The sequence below is a fragment of the Astatotilapia calliptera genome, chromosome 18, assembly GCF_964374335.1.
Source record: "Astatotilapia calliptera chromosome 18, fAstCal68.1, whole genome shotgun sequence".
Taxonomy (NCBI): domain Eukaryota; kingdom Metazoa; phylum Chordata; class Actinopteri; order Cichliformes; family Cichlidae; genus Astatotilapia; species Astatotilapia calliptera.
The window spans coordinates 9,359,956-9,376,876 of record NC_137439.1 but is presented as its reverse complement, the minus strand read 5'-3'; the positions used below and the strand labels follow the sequence as shown (position 1 = coordinate 9,376,876).

Here is a 16,921-nt window from a genome sequence, read left to right as displayed (position 1 = left end):
CATGGTTGTCTGAAGGCTGCACAAAGCTGAGCAATGTTGTCCAACTTGTGGAAGTGGAGGTTATGCACACCAGCTGTTTTCCTACACTGTGTTCAGACCAAAGACTGTGGAGGGTAAAGGCACTGTGACATCAGCCATTGGTTTTGGCTCAACATTCTCAAAACCTTAACTTTAGCATCGTACATGCTACATTTCTGGAGTCAGAAGCTGTATCCTGGGACCAGATGGGGACACCAGCCAGATATGTTAGCGAGCTTTTACCATGAAGTGCAGAAATGCAATGCAGACAAACATGTCTGCTTGTTAGACCTATGGAACAAACTACTAAGGAATTTGACTCCAGAAGCACAAACTTCTTCAATATTGTGGACAACAAAGCAAGTCATACTATTAGTCAGACAAACCACTGAAAATGTTTTAAGAAGCATAAACAGCATGAACGTAATGGAGATGGTCAAACTCAGTTACTCAAATGAGCTTAATTGAAGCTGAGCAACAATTTTATTACCCCACCGTATCAACTTCAAAAATACTAATGGCTGCTGGTGTTGACCCTCAGGCTCCTAGTAAATGCATCTATGATAGAAATGTGAAAAGCCTAAAAGTTTTTCTGAAAAGTTGCCCTCTGACCATGAAATTGAGGTCGAGGTCGCTGCGATTTGGGTAGATGGAACTATTGTATCAATTTTAAAATCCAACGTCACCTCATTCTTGAGTAATCATGATAACAAACTTGGGTGTCCACACCACCCACGAGGTGGAGTGATGATGAAATTCAGCCTTCTGTGGCTGAAGGGTTAAACACCTCTTTAGGTCCAGTTTTTTCTCCTCTAGAGAAAACAAATTTGGATTCTATCAGCAAAATAATAAAGAATAAGATATTATCATTGATAAATGTTATAAATATCTTCTTATAGATAAAATGTAGAAGTGAAACTAAACTCAAGCAGCACAGATTTAGTCGGTGATGAACTCAGAGAGGCATTTAAAAACAAAACACAGCCGCACATAAAGAGCCAATCAGTTTAACACAAGACACTGATTAGATTTGGGGGGGTGCTTATTCCCTGATGATATGTTCACAGGTTGGAACAATTAACGGCTGACTGTACTGACGTCCGGAGGGAACATGACCTCTGTGAACCATCATGAGTCATACACTGGAAAATTAGTTGCATGTTTGACCTGCAACTGCAACCTTCAGGTCTGCATCTTCGCATTCTCCCCTTGAAGTCAACAAAATACGTCTAGGATCTAATTAATGACAACCTTGACACCACAAAATACCTTGCAACATGAGGAAACAAAGTGTGAACTCTACAAAAGGTCAAGTCTGACCTGCAAACTAAAATACTTAAACTGAAATTTACCAAAATTATGACATGATGTGATTCTTTTGCTTTTTTTGCTACCGGTGTTGTGTTGCCATTTTTTTTCCTGAATTTGTTGTGAGAAACACCACCTGTTTCCACTAACAAGCTCTAGTAATTAATAACATCTTAATAAATTCTTGCACAGGAACCCATTAGAAATATTACACATCTATTCTGAGAATTCATCTGATTCGATAATCTGCTCTAATTAGCACAGACCAGATGGGAATTTATTTTAATGTCAATGACGTTTCAATAATAGCTGTGCATCCAACAAAAGGCTTGAAAACAAAATAAATGAGAGCAGAGTGCAAACTGATGTAGATTCATTTGGTACTTGACTGCAGTTCCTTACTACAGCAGAAAAACACACTCGGCAGGCACTGAAGCAGTGAGCACGCTCAGATAACCTCAGGCCAAGTGCCAAAGTTTCAGGTAGTGGTGCTCTTTTTCTCACTCCCCACTCAAGCAGATCCTCACTAATTTGGCAAGCCTTCCCACGGCTGAAATTTAAAGGTAAAACTGCAACAATGTGTGTTTTTGACATCTATTAGAGAGATGACAAGCTGGTTAAAATTCCCATCCTGAGTGGACAACTCAGTAGACTTAAAACAAAAAAAGAAATCTAATGGCCAGCAGCAGCTCTCGATGAGTGCAGGGAGAGTAAGGACAGGAAAGAACAAATAAACTGAACAGGGGTTTCCAACTGTGACAAATCTAAGGCAGAAAGGAGAAGTATGCACATGGAAACGAGACAGATGAGAGATAGGCGAGAAGAAGAACCAAAGTGACGAGGCAGTGAGCAGGATAAATGTGTTCAGCTGTTATCCGCTACGCTGTAAAAGGCCTCATTTGACAATCACACTCTCCTCTCTCCCAAAGGGCTGAGCTGCGGTGTCGAAGTGTTTTACCTTGGGAATGCGGGAGATGATATCTGGGTATTTGCTGGTGTTGTCTTCCTGGTTGCGGCTGAATATTCGCACCTCGCCACCCTCCAAAATGTGAATCTGTAGAGGAAAACAAAAAAAGTCGCAATAAAATAGATAAACACAAAACAGCATGATTTATGTGTTGGTTAAAACATGTAAAATTACAACAACAACAACAAAAAGAGACTTGATGTTGCATTCAGATACAGATGGATCGACTTGTAAAGAATTCATGGACCTCAAGGAGGAAGAACAACAGCTATTGTTATTAACAACTAACCACAGGAGATGCATGTGTAGGTGGAATTCATTACCGGCTCTTATTATGCCAAGATAACAGTATAATAGTTGAAGTGTCAGATAGGACAAACGTATTCGGGCAAATATAAAATCATAACTTATGTTGTTTAACAGGATATTTAAAGGAAAACATTCAGTCTACACATGAGGTGCCTGCTACATTTATCCTTCTTTATGCAGAAGATACATTTAAAATCTCTTGTGCGAAAGTGTTCTGACTGGGACAGGCAGCTCACTAAATACACAAAGATAGACACGATAGCATTCACAGTCAGATTTTACCGATTCCAAATCATTTAAAATTACCTTCAATTCATTTAGTAAGACCAGCTCACCAAGCTTTAGTTGATATTACTTAAAATTCAAATGCTCCTTTTGCCCAATTAAGTGGGAGCTTTGGGGACAGAATGAAGAAATAAGTCCTGGGAATGAAGAGAGCAACTGCCCACACAGTAAGATTATGAAATCATGCAAGCATTATCAATACATACATGCACACAGGATGGATTCCTGACCAATTAGCACCAGTTTTCTGTCAATCTATTCCGGTAATCGGCTCAGTCTTCCAGACTAATGACTATCTTTATGTAAATATGTATTCTGAAGGAACATACAGCTGACAACATTTATGGTCACTCAGAGGAGAAGGTTTTTCCTACCTAGTGTAGGGGTGATCATTAAACTGAGGCTTCAACAATTAGTCTCCCAATTATTTTCTAGATTAATGGATTAACTGTCAGGTCACCGAAATGACCAAATGAGCAAGTAAATGGCAGAAAATCACAAGACAGCTACGCTGACACATAATGTGTTTCAGCAGTCCATCTCATGCAGGATAAACACCTTAGCTTAATCAATCCAGCTGTCTACATATGCAACATAATGGCTTGTGTTTTACTTTTACTATTGTGCTGTGCTTCATATACAAAACTACAGTAATTGTCTATTAGGCTCTTAATTCTTCCAATACACGGGTTATCTGCAGTTCACCGCATAATGTGCATAAACACATCTTATGTGGAAAATGTTAGCAGCTGCTCCTCTGCTAATGCAAGACAGTCTAGTTTGATTCAAGTGTCACGTAAAACAAAGAAAAAAAGATGATGCAGAGGAAATATATTAAGTTGTAGCTTTATATTTATATTTTACTGATTCAGTTCAAAATATTCTTCATTTATTTTATCCTTTGTTTAGGTGCAGCCGCTCAGTTAATCCAGCGTATGAAACAAGCCGTTTTAGCTCGTCTCCCTTTAAGCCAGCTTTCTTCTGGGGCTCCTGTACTCTCAGCTATAGCTGTGTGCCTGATATGAGATGTAGGGAGATCCACTAACATCAAACAGAGTCAAAAGTAGACTAAACTGTTTGAGATAGAGCATTTAGAAGAATCTGAAGCCTGGCTTTAGGCTCACAGGGATTACTTGTGCATACACTGAGCTCATTATTTGAAAATATGTCCATGTTTAACATGAAAATCTACCAGTGTAACAGTATGCATATTTCAGAAAATAAGGAAAAGCCTAATAGTTCCCCTTTAAGAAACTAATGCTACATTCCATTTGAAGTACAAAGTCATAAATTCTGACTTCCCAGTCAGACCTTTTAGCTGGAACGCTGGGTAAAGTTGGCCTTGAGGTGGCAGTAGCGTGCATAAACATGGAGTAAAACTGTAGAACATTTCATCTGTACTAGTACCGCTTTGTATTTGTGACTAAATAAGCCATACACAGAGTACAGACCAGGCTGTATCCATGAGTATACTGCTGCTGTGTTGTTAAACACGCCAAATAAAGATAAATAAAAAGCCTTTGTGTTGTACTGCTGGGCGACAGCTGAATGCCTCTAACATCCTAGGGAGCAAAACACTGCCTGTTTTTCCGACTGGTACTAGTACCAAGGGAAATGAACCACAGTGGGTTTACCATTTCAGCTGGAAAATCTGTTCTGGTAATAAACTTATTTTCACTGCATTTGCCAATCAGCTAACTGAGTTAGTCGAGTGACAGACAAGATCTTAACGCAGGTGAGAGACAAAGACTGATGCTCCTTATATCTTGAAGTTTCCCATACTGTGTCGAGTGCAATGACGACAAATAAGCCATTGTCTGTCTGTCTGTCACTCACTCACTCACTCACTCACACACACTGACATTATGAGCTTTAGATAAATTTAGGGATTCAAACTCAAACTGATATTTCACAAACTAATTGAAACTGTTGCTCATTAATACTCAGAGATATGAACATTAGCACAACAACTGTCCACGTTTTTGCCCTCGTGACGTCTCTTCTATTCAGCTCATTTCTTTTCTAACCATTACCATGTGTTTAACCCCCAATTTTCAAATTAACTACCTAGGATATCTGCAGATTTTGTCTATTTTTTAACCTTCAGACAGGGACATCTAATTATTTTGCTCATTTACAGTTTTTTTTTTTTCTTCAGCTGTCATACAGAGCAAAGCTGACTTTCTGTTGGCTGCGATATCTGACCACACAATCATTTGCATACACACAAACACACTCACACACACACAGAAGGTTGAGTAGTGAATCGTGAGTCCCCCTGCTGGCCGTTTAAGGTAAAGTCCACTGCAGTGAGGCCAGAGAGAAGAGGACGTCATACGGCTTGCTCGCCGGCTCGCTCCCTCTTCGCATCCAGTTCCTCTGTTTCTGTTTCTCCCTCTTGCTCTTCATCTTTCTTCTTCTCAATTCAACTCAGTTCAAAGGCACTTTATTGGCATGACTGTCCAAAATTAACAATACAGCTGGAGGGGTTTACATTACAATCTCTCTCTTGCTGCGTTTCTGTACGTCTCCCTCGAAATTTCCACATACCCTCTTTTCTCTCCTGTTGTGGTTTGGACTCCCTTTTTCTCTGATCTCTCTTGTCTTCTCTGTCTCTACCTTCTTGCCTCATGTCTCTTCATCTCCCCCCTTCCACCACCTCCTCCCCTCTAGCCCACAGTGGCAGAAGTAGCTCACTCTACCCACAGGCCCAAGGTATAAGCAGCACTACTATTTATCTTAAAAGAATAGGCACAGGCACACGTATACACACTGTCAAGTGAACAGGCAGTGAGAGTCACAGAACAGCAATACTTCATACTCAAAAGAACACAGCCAAAAGCTATATGCATGCAAAATTCAGCAGGCATATGTCTGGTGCCAAATACAAGAAAAACAAACAGTTGCACTCTGTCACTTTGCACAAACACAGACCTGTGCACGCTCCCCGTCGTATTTGTACTCGCAGGTGAACGCTGCCTCGTCAAACTTCTTCATCACTTCGCCAACACCCTTAGTTGGGTGAGCCAACATGGGTCTCAGTGGTACACCTGGAAGAAAAAGGGTGAATAGTGGGAGAACTGGAGTAAGTAAACGGCTAAAAAACAGCTTAAAAACAACCAGACGAAGACTATTCTTTCTGGTTCTTGTGTAGAGAAAGACTAACACTAGGAGGGCTAGTGCTAACAGAGCTTCTGGTTCCAAGAATCTCGTATCCTTTTGCAACAAAACATTTAAATAAAATAAACCAAGAAAATGTGAAACTGGCTTCAACAACACATTCCCACATGACACATCAGCATCACACCCACAACTGTTTCTGTGACAAAACCACAGTCGAAATTAGTTTGTTTGTACTCCCATTTGGCCTCAATATTAACGTTCTGACTCACATTCCCTTGGGCTGTGCTGCTAAGTTAAGCTTCAAAAGCAGCAGACATAGCATGATATAATGAAAATATACCAAACAAATTCCTTTAATTGCAGCTTACAGAGCAAGAAGCCCAATATGAAAGTACTGCAACATTTTGTCCAAATTGGCTGGTGTTATGCAAACACTCACCAGCTCCTTTAACTATCTCACATTTCAGAACAAAACAGGCCCCTGAAGAACAATTATTTACCTGCCAAAATAGCGGCTAGATTGCTCTAACTGACCAACAACGGCCAATTTAGTTTCCCAATTTAGTATCGTTCAGATGGTGGCTTGTATTAATTTCCTACGTTGGTGCCAAGTCTCCTTATCACAAATAGCCTGACAAGAGTATAATTGGGACCTAATCCTTAGTTTAGGGTATCTTCTATCTTTCTGTGATAAATGACTTAACTAAAATAACTGACTCACCTCCACTGAATTGATCAATAAACACACACCAATCACTGCTTTGGATCTTACAACCTTTCTGCCTCTTGACTGGTTGCTTACCTGGAGTGAGCTTGCAGTGATTGGGCAGCTGGTCTATGCCCTCTTTTAGCAAAACGGGGATCAGAACATCGTAATTGGGCATCTCGCTGTATGGGAGAGAGCAGGGCAGCGAGTTAGACATGAGACAGGGTGATTGGAAAGAATCCCCCACCTCACCTCCCAAAAAAAGAGAAGAAAAAAATCAATATGTTCAAAAAAGGAATGTGAGGGAGAATGAGGGACGGGACTTAAAGGGGGCGATGAGGCATTGTGGTGGTGCCGAGGAGAGAGTGCAAATTGAAACAAGGGTGTTTGTTGAGGCTTCAGTTACCAGTAAGTCTGTTTGAGAATGAGGCTCTTCTCTTCAATCCACGCCCGCCTGCTCTCAGCACTCATTCCCTTCCCTGCGTCGATCACAGTGGGAGGAAAACCTATAAGGAAAGAGGGGGGGGAAAATGCATTTCAAACAGATCTTTGCAAGTGTTTGAACATTTGTATGACCTAACATTTGTTGGATGAGAGTTCAGAAGCACTTCAAAGGCCAGGAAATATACAAGACTTGCAGCAATTACTTGAGTATTGCTGCACTTCACTTTTATTCATTTATTTATTTATTTAGCTCAACAATGAACAGTGAAGACTGGATTTAATTCCCACTGTGAAGTCCAAATTAATTATATTGTTTCCCAGTATAACATTAATAATTATGATACATTTAAACTATGACTGAATAATAATTTATTAAGTTAAATTATTCATCACCATGAGCCTCTTCAGCCCAAACAAATAATTTGCTCTGAGTTGACCTGCCTGATTAAATAATGGCTAAATAAATAAATAAAAATGTTAAGAAAAACATTTCCAGACCAGGCCACAGATCAATGCAAATTTCCCCTATGAGCCTCTGGTCTAATTGACTCTTATTAAAGCACACCTCCAGTCGTGACTAAGCAACTCATTTTAATAAGTCTAGTGTTAGTAAGAGCGCTGAAAGTAGGTGGTAAAGCGAGGCTGTCAAAACTTTCTTCGTAAAGAGATGAATTTAGCAACAGATCAGGTCAGAAAACGTGTTAAATATTTCAAATCCATGGATGATGTACACTGCTCTTTCAAGCTGAAGCTGATCTATGACTGCTCTAATTCATGTGAAGAATATTTTAACGCTGATTTAATGACTAGCCTAAAAATAAAGCACATGATTACTTGCTCTAACACTCCACCTCCTCCTCCATCGTTGTCACCTCCAAGTTAGGATTCAGATTCAACTTTTACAAAGAATAATTGGATCATACCACCAGAAATCTAATTATTTTAACCATTTCAAGTATGCAAAGTTCACCGTGTGAGAAAATATATGAATTTGAAATATACATTGATCTGAAGTTCGCATGAGACTCAAACAATCAGAACTAAGCCCTTTTGCAAATTCCCAAAACTACCGGGCTAAAAGTTGGAATTGTGTACATCAGTGGCTTTAAGAAGCTACCACAACAAAAATATCAAATGATTTGCAGATTCAACCCCCAGAATCCGCCTGCCGTGATCTTCTTCCCACTAAAATCACTCAAGTTCTGCTGCATAATGCTATTTAACGACTGGTTCCCAAATCTGCCGAAATGTTGGCTGGTTCTTGAAAGGGACGGGAGAAGAAATGGCTCAACAACAGCTTATCGTTGGTGGAAACATGTACTTGATCACAGTGTAAGACACATCTACCAATTTGATTGTGTTTTGATCCATCCATAATCTCCTCCTCCACCTCCCAATCTGTGTTTTGTTTTGTTTTTTCAGTGCAGAGAAGTTTATTATGAACTATGCCTAAAGCTTTCAAAATGCAAGTAAGGCACAGAGGGATGACATACTTCATATCTTATTCTTTCCCCCCCCCTAGTTTAGTAGCAATGCAACAACTCCCGAATCATTTGCTGCACAAACTGAAAAGCCTGCAGCTTGATACTGAACAATCTGACAAGGACTGGCAATCGGGATTCTATTAGCCCCAACAGTGTGGCACAGTAAACTCGTTTGGTTTCGCAAATCAAGTAGAAATCATTTCAATATTTAGTCCTTTCACTGTTAACCTCCCTTCTCTCCTTTTCTTGAGTTTGGTGTAACGCAAAGAGTGATGATTTACATCAGAAGGTACTCGGCTATGTAACAAATTCGTTTATAAATTAAACCAACCAGTTAACCAAAGCTCTGTACACATCATAGGGCAAGAAACCTCTGAATATATGTGCAACAGAGCAAGAAAAAATAGGATTTGAAAAACTCATATGACAAATTAGTAAAATTAAATAAAATTAAAATTTAATGCCAAATATTAGCATAACCCAGAACGAAAGTGAAACATGGATGTCTTTAAATTTTTATTAAGTGTCAATAGAAGGAAGTAAGGGAAGGACAGAGGGAGGGAAGGCACTGAATTGTAAAATGTCAGAGTATGCAAGCGATTTCAAGCCACCACCACACTGACTGTAAAACAGCTGGATTCAGGTGAGATGCAGAGACGGAGTAAAAGAAGTTCTGATTTTGAAAAGTCTGTACAAGATTTGGCAGCCACTTAAACCAAAAGTTCACTAGGAAAGGATCTTTTCATGGTGAGTGCTCACAGGAGGAATGATTGAAACAGAAAAAAAGCTTTCTTTCTTCTTCTTTCATATACTTATGGAAACCTGGCTGTTTAAAAAAAAACAAAACAAAAAAAAGAACTTTTCCTTTAAAATTACCTTGTCCAGGTGGGGTCAAGCAGACAGCTTGGCTCAGTGCAGAGAGCACACTTTGCTCAGCAAGACCAATCCTCAGCTTTCCAGCCAGAGACCTGTCCATCAGAACCAAAAGTTCAACAGCAGTCAGAAGACACATCTATTTGCACCAAGTCAAGTCAGTTATTTGTACCTAGCTACCTTGAACAACACCTGCAAGCAGAGATTGAAAATAAAACATAATAATAAAATATAAAGGATGCAGCCTTGACTTGAGTTTTTTCCCCTTTTTCTATTTTAACCAGACCTCAGGAGTTAGCAGTGAACCTGACTGAGAAAGCCAGGCGTAATGCAAACTTAATTATTTCAAATTATCAAAAAAAAAAAAAAGGCAGTTACAATTTTGTCTATTCACCTGGATCAAGAAACGCGTTGGTCAACAAACTCCACCTAGAAGAATCTTTCTGTAGGTGACCCAGTGGCAGGTTTCTCACCCGGTTGGCTTTTGGCAGCACACCACTAAGAGGTCACTTGATAGCCTACTCACCTTTGCCCTAACTGTGCTATCAAGTCCTCCCACCCCTACTCCTCTTTTTACTGTCTGCACATAAAGACATTGCAAGATGGAAGTTCCCAAGCCCCCATTTATTTTTCCTATGTGCATTATATTCAGTTATAACACTAAAGGATGTAATGTTAAAGGAAAATTCTTCTTTATGAATAATCAAGTTAAATAATCCAAGATTTCACTTAATAATAACACTAATGGACGTTGATTGTGATGTTTTTTTGCCATAATCATACAGTCACACTCTGCTTTACTGTAGACAGGATCTAGTGATTGAGAGAGAATTAGGGCAATATTGCTAAAAGCTCCTTTTTGCAACCATTAGAAAGAATGCAGGTCTAAAAGATTTCTGCTTCTGCAGTATTTTTCAGACTCCAAGGCTACATTCATCTTTTATATACATGGCTAAACACTTCCAACGTATATACAGAGGGTTATGGAGTTATTATGCATTTCTGCGTCTATAAATGTGCAGACGCCCATGTATGCCTGTGGTCACACGTGCAGCCAAGGCTGTGTGTGCATGTGTGTGAGAGAGAGTCTTATTTTACCTGACTATGTAGCGGGCCTCTGAAAAGCGGCATGCCACAAAGAGGCCTTTGATGATGTCGATTTTCTTATTCATGGCCTGAGGCAGGCGGGAGGAAATTGAGATTCACAGAAGAAGAGCGAGAAGAGACAGAATGCAAAAAGACTGAGGTCACCAGCAAGTACAAACTCCATGTTCAATACAGAGGAAAAAAATAAAAATAAAAAATGACCCAGCAGCAACCAAGAAGGGAAAAGCAACTAATTGTACAAGAGAATCAAGGCAGGTAACAACTTATTCAAATGGTGGAAAATTAACCTTGCCCCTCTGAAGCAGACAAATAAACTATTAATTTCTTGTTCGATACGTCACATTAACATTTCCTTTCCTTTTTCCCGTCCATGACCTCAATACTGAGAGGCAAATAGAGCGAAAACAATATTTTCCCAAGACTGCTCTCCTCTAATGAAAATGTTATTCTGTGGCTCACCGAGTTCCCACTCATGCTGGCAATTTCCTTCAATTTCCTGAACACGCCCCCTGCTGTCAGACTGGCCGGCTGAAACATCATGCGCTGGTTGCTACGGGAGCTCTCGGCCACTAGGCCCAAATCTCCTTTCTCCTGTGCCTCTGCTTTGACTTTGTCCAATTGTCGCCCTGGAAACAAGAGTGAAACGGTAAATAGCAGCAGCCTCGCTGGCTGATGAGCTTCAGAGAAGGGTGGCATCAGCAGTTAGGCTGGGAATGCACAAGCAAGTGTTTGGGTGCAGCAGAGTGCTTCCACATGTTCGTGTGTGTGTGCGCTTATTACCAGTGGCTTGAGCAACAGCTTTCATCAGCACCGTCTCACCAACACCAAGCTCCATCCCTAGATAGGCAGGACCGAGTTGGTTCAGACACAGATACACGCAGCAGAGCAGGTCATCTAGGAAGGAGAACACATATGAAGGCTTTATTATACTCCAAACACAGCAGCGTACACACACACACACACACCTCCAGACAAGTCTGCAAAGAAAAGCACATACACACAAATAAAAACAGATACCACCAAAAACGGCACAGTAAACCCACATACAGACACACAAACTCAGGCACATGGATAGACACACTCAAGCAGCGACTCAAATACACAACCACACTCTGAGACAACAGCAGGCGGCACAAGTGTGGGCACTCAAAACTCTTGACGCACAAATGAACATCCACAAAATCACATTCAAATACATACAGACAGGCAACACAAGACTAAGGGGTTTCCACCAGAAAAGTTGTTGACTGTGGCAGCTTTGGCTTCAACCAGCAATCTTTCCTTCCTCCCCAGAGTCCCCTGTTCTGGGTGCTGGCTGGATTTGTTATAAAAATGTAGCAGGTATCTTTTATTTTTTAAGGGTTGGCAAGTATGACAAATTCCCTGGATGGAGTTTCCACCAACTACTGGCATGACTAGACTGGATGTAGAATTTCTTGTGGTTCATTTATCGGGCATCAAACTTGGTAGAATTGCAGCTGAAAGTTTTTAGTAATATTAGCATCACTGATATGTGTAAGTGTTTTGCTTTTTTTTAAATTCTCTTACTTACAGTGTACATTATGTGGCAGAAAATCTGTCAATATTAAGAGTTTTTTAAGTCATTCTTGACAGAACAAGCCAAAGTTCTCTGAAATGTGTTTCGCCCACAAAGGCCAAAAGTCATGAATTTTTTAATATCTTTGTGGCTTTTACTGATTTAATTTGGCAAAAAAAGGATAAAATTTCCAGGTAGAAGTTTAAAACAACAGCTTAGGGCTTACGGGGTTAATATAGTGCACTCCACCAGTTGTAACCCTACTTTTCTGGGACAGACAACAGCAGAGCTACATACTGCAGATCTAGCTCTACACACACATAATGGATGAGAGAAAAGAGAGAGAGATGCTTTCAGGCTACACCACTGAATCACATTTAACAGGTTTTTTTCAGCATACAGGAATTTCTTGTTTACCAAATGGTCAAAAATAAAAGGAAAGTGCAGAGACTCACTGCTTTTACTTTATGTAATCATAAAGGCTCATTCATAGCCAAAAAAACCCTGGCATACAAGTATGACTAATTACGCCTACCATAACCACTAATGGCTCAGTCACACTAAAGTAAAAATATCTATGTATCTATCTATTCATATTTCTATATCTATCTATATTTCTCTCTCTCTATTTATCTATGAATCTCTCTTTTGCAGTTTAAATTTAACCAATTCCTAATAGTTGCAGTGACTAACTTCTAGCAAACCACTTTCAATTGCAATTGCTTGCCTGGTCAGAGGCCACCTGTTTCCAAACAACTGTAGTCCGACACAGACTGACAGCAATCGCTCACAGACAAACTGGTAAATGTTTGCAAATAACTGCGATCCCAATTTATAAATGCAGATAAATTGCCAATATATTCCAATGAATCTGAGCTTGTGCCAGTCAGCCCAACTCCTTCAGTAAGGAGCTTGACTCAACTGGTTGCCAACTAGTTGTACGCTGGTTATATCCCTACATTCTTAAAGCATCTCTATGTGGTGAGGAATTTCTGAATTTTTGTTTTAAATTTCTGAGGCTCTGGGTGGACTCTAAATATAAATTTCTTTGTACACAGATAGCAACAAATTTGTGATTTTCACCAACCTACGGCATTCAATTGCTAGTGTCATAAAAAGATTGCATGTAATCGCAAACTTTTCCCCATCAGAGCTCATTGAATTGTTTCTATTTGGACAAAAGCAGTCAGCATAACAGTAGGCTAATTAGCTACCTCAGCTCATTTAATGCCTGCAGCTTTTGTATTGCTGTATGACTGTATTGCTGAGGCCTGACACAAACACTATTATATACACAATGAAACACAGGCAGAACAACACACACAAACACCATCAGATTCCCACATTCTCATACACACATCGGCCAACGTCCTCCCACTTTTGTGTGCAAACTGGCGTCAACATCATCTCCTTGATAGAGCGGCTGGCAGCCAGCTGCCTGTATAGCTACATCAGCATGCATTATGGCAGAGATAAAATAGCATTTACCTGGGGAGAGCAGCAGCACAGAGCGAAACAGGTTTGACAGTGTCTCGATGTTTCTCAGCCTAGGAAATGACAACAGGATTGCTGTTAGACAGGGAAGACGAGTTAAACGAATTTTAAGGCCATCCCGTAAATACTGGTAGGTGGGAAATGAGATTAGTCTGCAGGTTTTAATCGGAAATAGGGGCTTGGGAGGCAGATGAAGAGTTCACTTATGAAACACTATACATCAGTTTCAGATAATAATATGTCATTCAATATCCTTCAAAGATAAAAATGTTTTCAACTAGCAAGATACAAAGGTTACAAACCATTATTTAAAATGTAGGATTTCTAAAAATAACATGAAATTTCTTGTTGGGGTTTTTTTTGTTTTAGCTGGTTTACACCAACCCAGGTTTACAAAACAAAAGATGGAAACTAAGGTGGGGAAACGTAGACTTATATTCTGTCAGGTATAGTTACAATACTGGCTTTCATATTAAACGCAACCACCCCTCTGAGCAGCCTGACGTCTAAATACTGAGACTGTTTTTACCCCACTCTTGTATGACAGCCAATATGCTCACATCAGGCATGAGCACATAAGCTGCTAACCTGCTGTTCAAACCTTCTGTTTACAAGAATCCGCCAATTAAAAGAAACGAGGCTTAAATGAAGGGTGGCCTTTAAGAGAGGGGCTAAAATGCTCGTTTTAGACAGCGCAAACTGAGGAGCAGCACCGCAGCTCGTTATGAGGCAAATAAGGATTATTTTAACTACTTTAGTAAAACATAAGAATAAAAATATGCAGCTGGAAGTGAGCATAATAACTCCACATTACAATATATTTGAGCAATCCTAGAAGGTGACCCATTTTAAAAATTCTTCATGTTCCCAACACAACCAGTGAATTATTCAAATTTTTTCACTTTTCCTGACTGGCAAGCACTTAACTAATTTAGTTCCAGAAATTCCCAGCAGGAAACCTGAATGGTATTTTTATGAAAAAAAAGAGAAACTCTGCAATACGTGTGTGTGCTTTGAAAGACTTGCAATCATTTTCTTACTAATGATGTTCAACTCATTCTGGCATTTAAAAGAAAAATGTCCCCCATTGGGAGGTCTTACCTGCCAGAGTCCTCTTCAATCCTCTCAAAGGTGCGAGCCACTGCCAAGTAGGGCACTCTGGAGAGTGATGAACACGTAGTTAGCAGGCAAAGCATCAACACGGACAGATTTTCACACTCGCGGCGCTGAGCTGACTCGGCTATTCAGAGCGACTAGCAATTAATGCAACAGTAGAATAAGCTTTGATTCAAGGTTATCAAAAACCGCACAAAAATGATAGCAAGGAGGGCGAAGGTGACAACGGCATGTGGAGAAAAGTGTGTCGTTACAATTAGTTTGACAGAGAAATATGGTGGGAAGTGCAATTTAAAAAATATATATATATATAATTTTATCTTTATAATTTTTTGCATATATTCTGGATATAAAGCTACTATATCCTAATGTGTTTTTAATCCTTACTGCGAAGCTCTGACACTCAAACTGTTTATTCAATTTCAGAAAAGAACACAATTTAATTCAGAGGCTAATATTTAGCTTTAAGAAGCAGCAGACTTCACCTGCGCACGGCTTAAAGCAGGTTAAAACAATCTGTACAGGAGTCGATCCGAGAATAAGCCGAGCACATAAGCAGCATGCCTTACAGCGTGACCTTGATATAAAATTCCATGATTTCCCTGTGATTACCCATTACTAAGTCAGAGCACTTCCCTGGCCTGAAGGTTTTCATTCCTTCAGTTTTTTCCCCTTATAAATAACTCGCAGATCTTCACAAAAAAACAAACAGGCTGGTGTTCGCTTCAGTTTGGCTCAGAGGGAAGAAGGGAGAAAAAAAACAACAACCCCACCAACAGTGTGATGACTCTAATCGCTGTTGAGTGAAAACGTTGCATCCCAAATCTTGCCTGTTTAGTGAGTAGATTAGCTTTGTCTTTTATTTGACAGCCAGAAGTGGAGAGTAAAAGCAAATAATCAGCAGAGAAAGAGACAGGTGGACATTCGACTATAGTTCCTGTCCACATTGCACTCCCAAGCTTTATTATTACCCTGCTTGGCATAATTCATGATAATCAATCTCAGGGCATCTTGTTTAAATAGGTCTAGGCACATAGGCAGGCTGTGATTTCTGTATTTACTTTAGGATTACACAAATTCTCCAGTAAAGGGAAAAAATAGGCAGCTGCCTAGTTAAAATAACGGCTGTTTTCCCCAATGATCCTTCACATAAAATTCTCATAATTTCTGCCTTATGCAAAGCTAGTTGATCATCCCACATGCTCCCCTCCTCCTTCTGTCTTTCTTCTTTATATTTTACTGTCTGATGTCCAAGCGACTGGATTTGGTGGGTGGATAGAGAGGCTATCCACCCTGTGAAGAAATTATATTATTTTGGAGACATCTGGAAACAGGGAAAAGCAGTATACAGAAGCAGTGATAAAATATGTCTGAGAGGTGCCAGTAACTGATGCACGCTGGAAACAGTTAAAGATGCATATGAATTTCAATCAAGACATTCAATCAGAGAATTTGGGTTCCTATTTTTGCAGCAGATAGGTGACTTACTTCTGGCCCTGTTTCCAACAAGCGTTGTCCACGGGATGATAGTTTGGTCTCGATGGATCATAGTTTGTTTGTCCTGAGGTTGCCTCACTGAGGAAATAACACAAATTTTAAAAGATAAAATGAAAGAGCACATTTGTGTCCAACTAAATGACGGCAACAGCTGTTGCAGTCACTGGTGCCAACTCAGATTCCTTTGTAGGCAGAGAGTCACGCACACAATTATCATAACAATGAAACACTTTAAAAATGTGAAGAATATTTTGGAAGATATTCTAGTAGTTTTTCTGGTTAGCTCACAAAGAAAGAAGCTGAACTATTGCAAAGTTTATCCGAACTGAACGTGCAAGTAGATATTTAAAAAACCCAGAAAAAGTTCTGCATATTAAATAGAAAAGTGTTTCCATTGTCAGCAGTTATTGCTTCCAAAAACCAAACTACTGGGATGGTTTACAAGTTTAAACCGTCTCTCTTTTACTGCAGTAACATACAAGATGTTGAGTTTCTTTTCCTCAAACAAAATATCATTGTCTGAATTCATTACACAGAGATAAACTAACGCTGTGAACTTTCTTTTGTGTGCAATACCTGTCATTTCCAGAGTGTCACACACAAGGTAGTGATAAAAAAATAAATAGTTAGGAAGATGAAAAATGCATTCCCTG

The 16,921-nt window shown here is 39.7% G+C and overlaps 1 protein-coding gene across 1 annotated transcript in view; it reads right to left on the bottom strand.

The window, feature by feature from the left end:
- lig1 (ligase I, DNA, ATP-dependent) overlaps positions 1-16,921 on the bottom strand; it is a 63,359-nt gene that overhangs the window by 30,482 nt on the left and 15,956 nt on the right. Inside the window, exons 8-18 of the mRNA XM_026148925.2 lie at positions 16,260-16,346; positions 14,757-14,813; positions 13,650-13,708; positions 11,405-11,518; positions 11,084-11,250; positions 10,616-10,692; positions 9,521-9,612; positions 7,123-7,222; positions 6,813-6,898; positions 5,822-5,937; positions 2,285-2,380 (exon numbers count right to left, since the gene is read on the bottom strand). Coding sequence (XP_026004710.1) covers positions 2,285-2,380; positions 5,822-5,937; positions 6,813-6,898; positions 7,123-7,222; positions 9,521-9,612; positions 10,616-10,692; positions 11,084-11,250; positions 11,405-11,518; positions 13,650-13,708; positions 14,757-14,813; positions 16,260-16,346 — 1,051 coding nt within the window. The remainder of the gene's footprint in view (positions 1-2,284; positions 2,381-5,821; positions 5,938-6,812; positions 6,899-7,122; positions 7,223-9,520; positions 9,613-10,615; positions 10,693-11,083; positions 11,251-11,404; positions 11,519-13,649; positions 13,709-14,756; positions 14,814-16,259; positions 16,347-16,921) is intronic.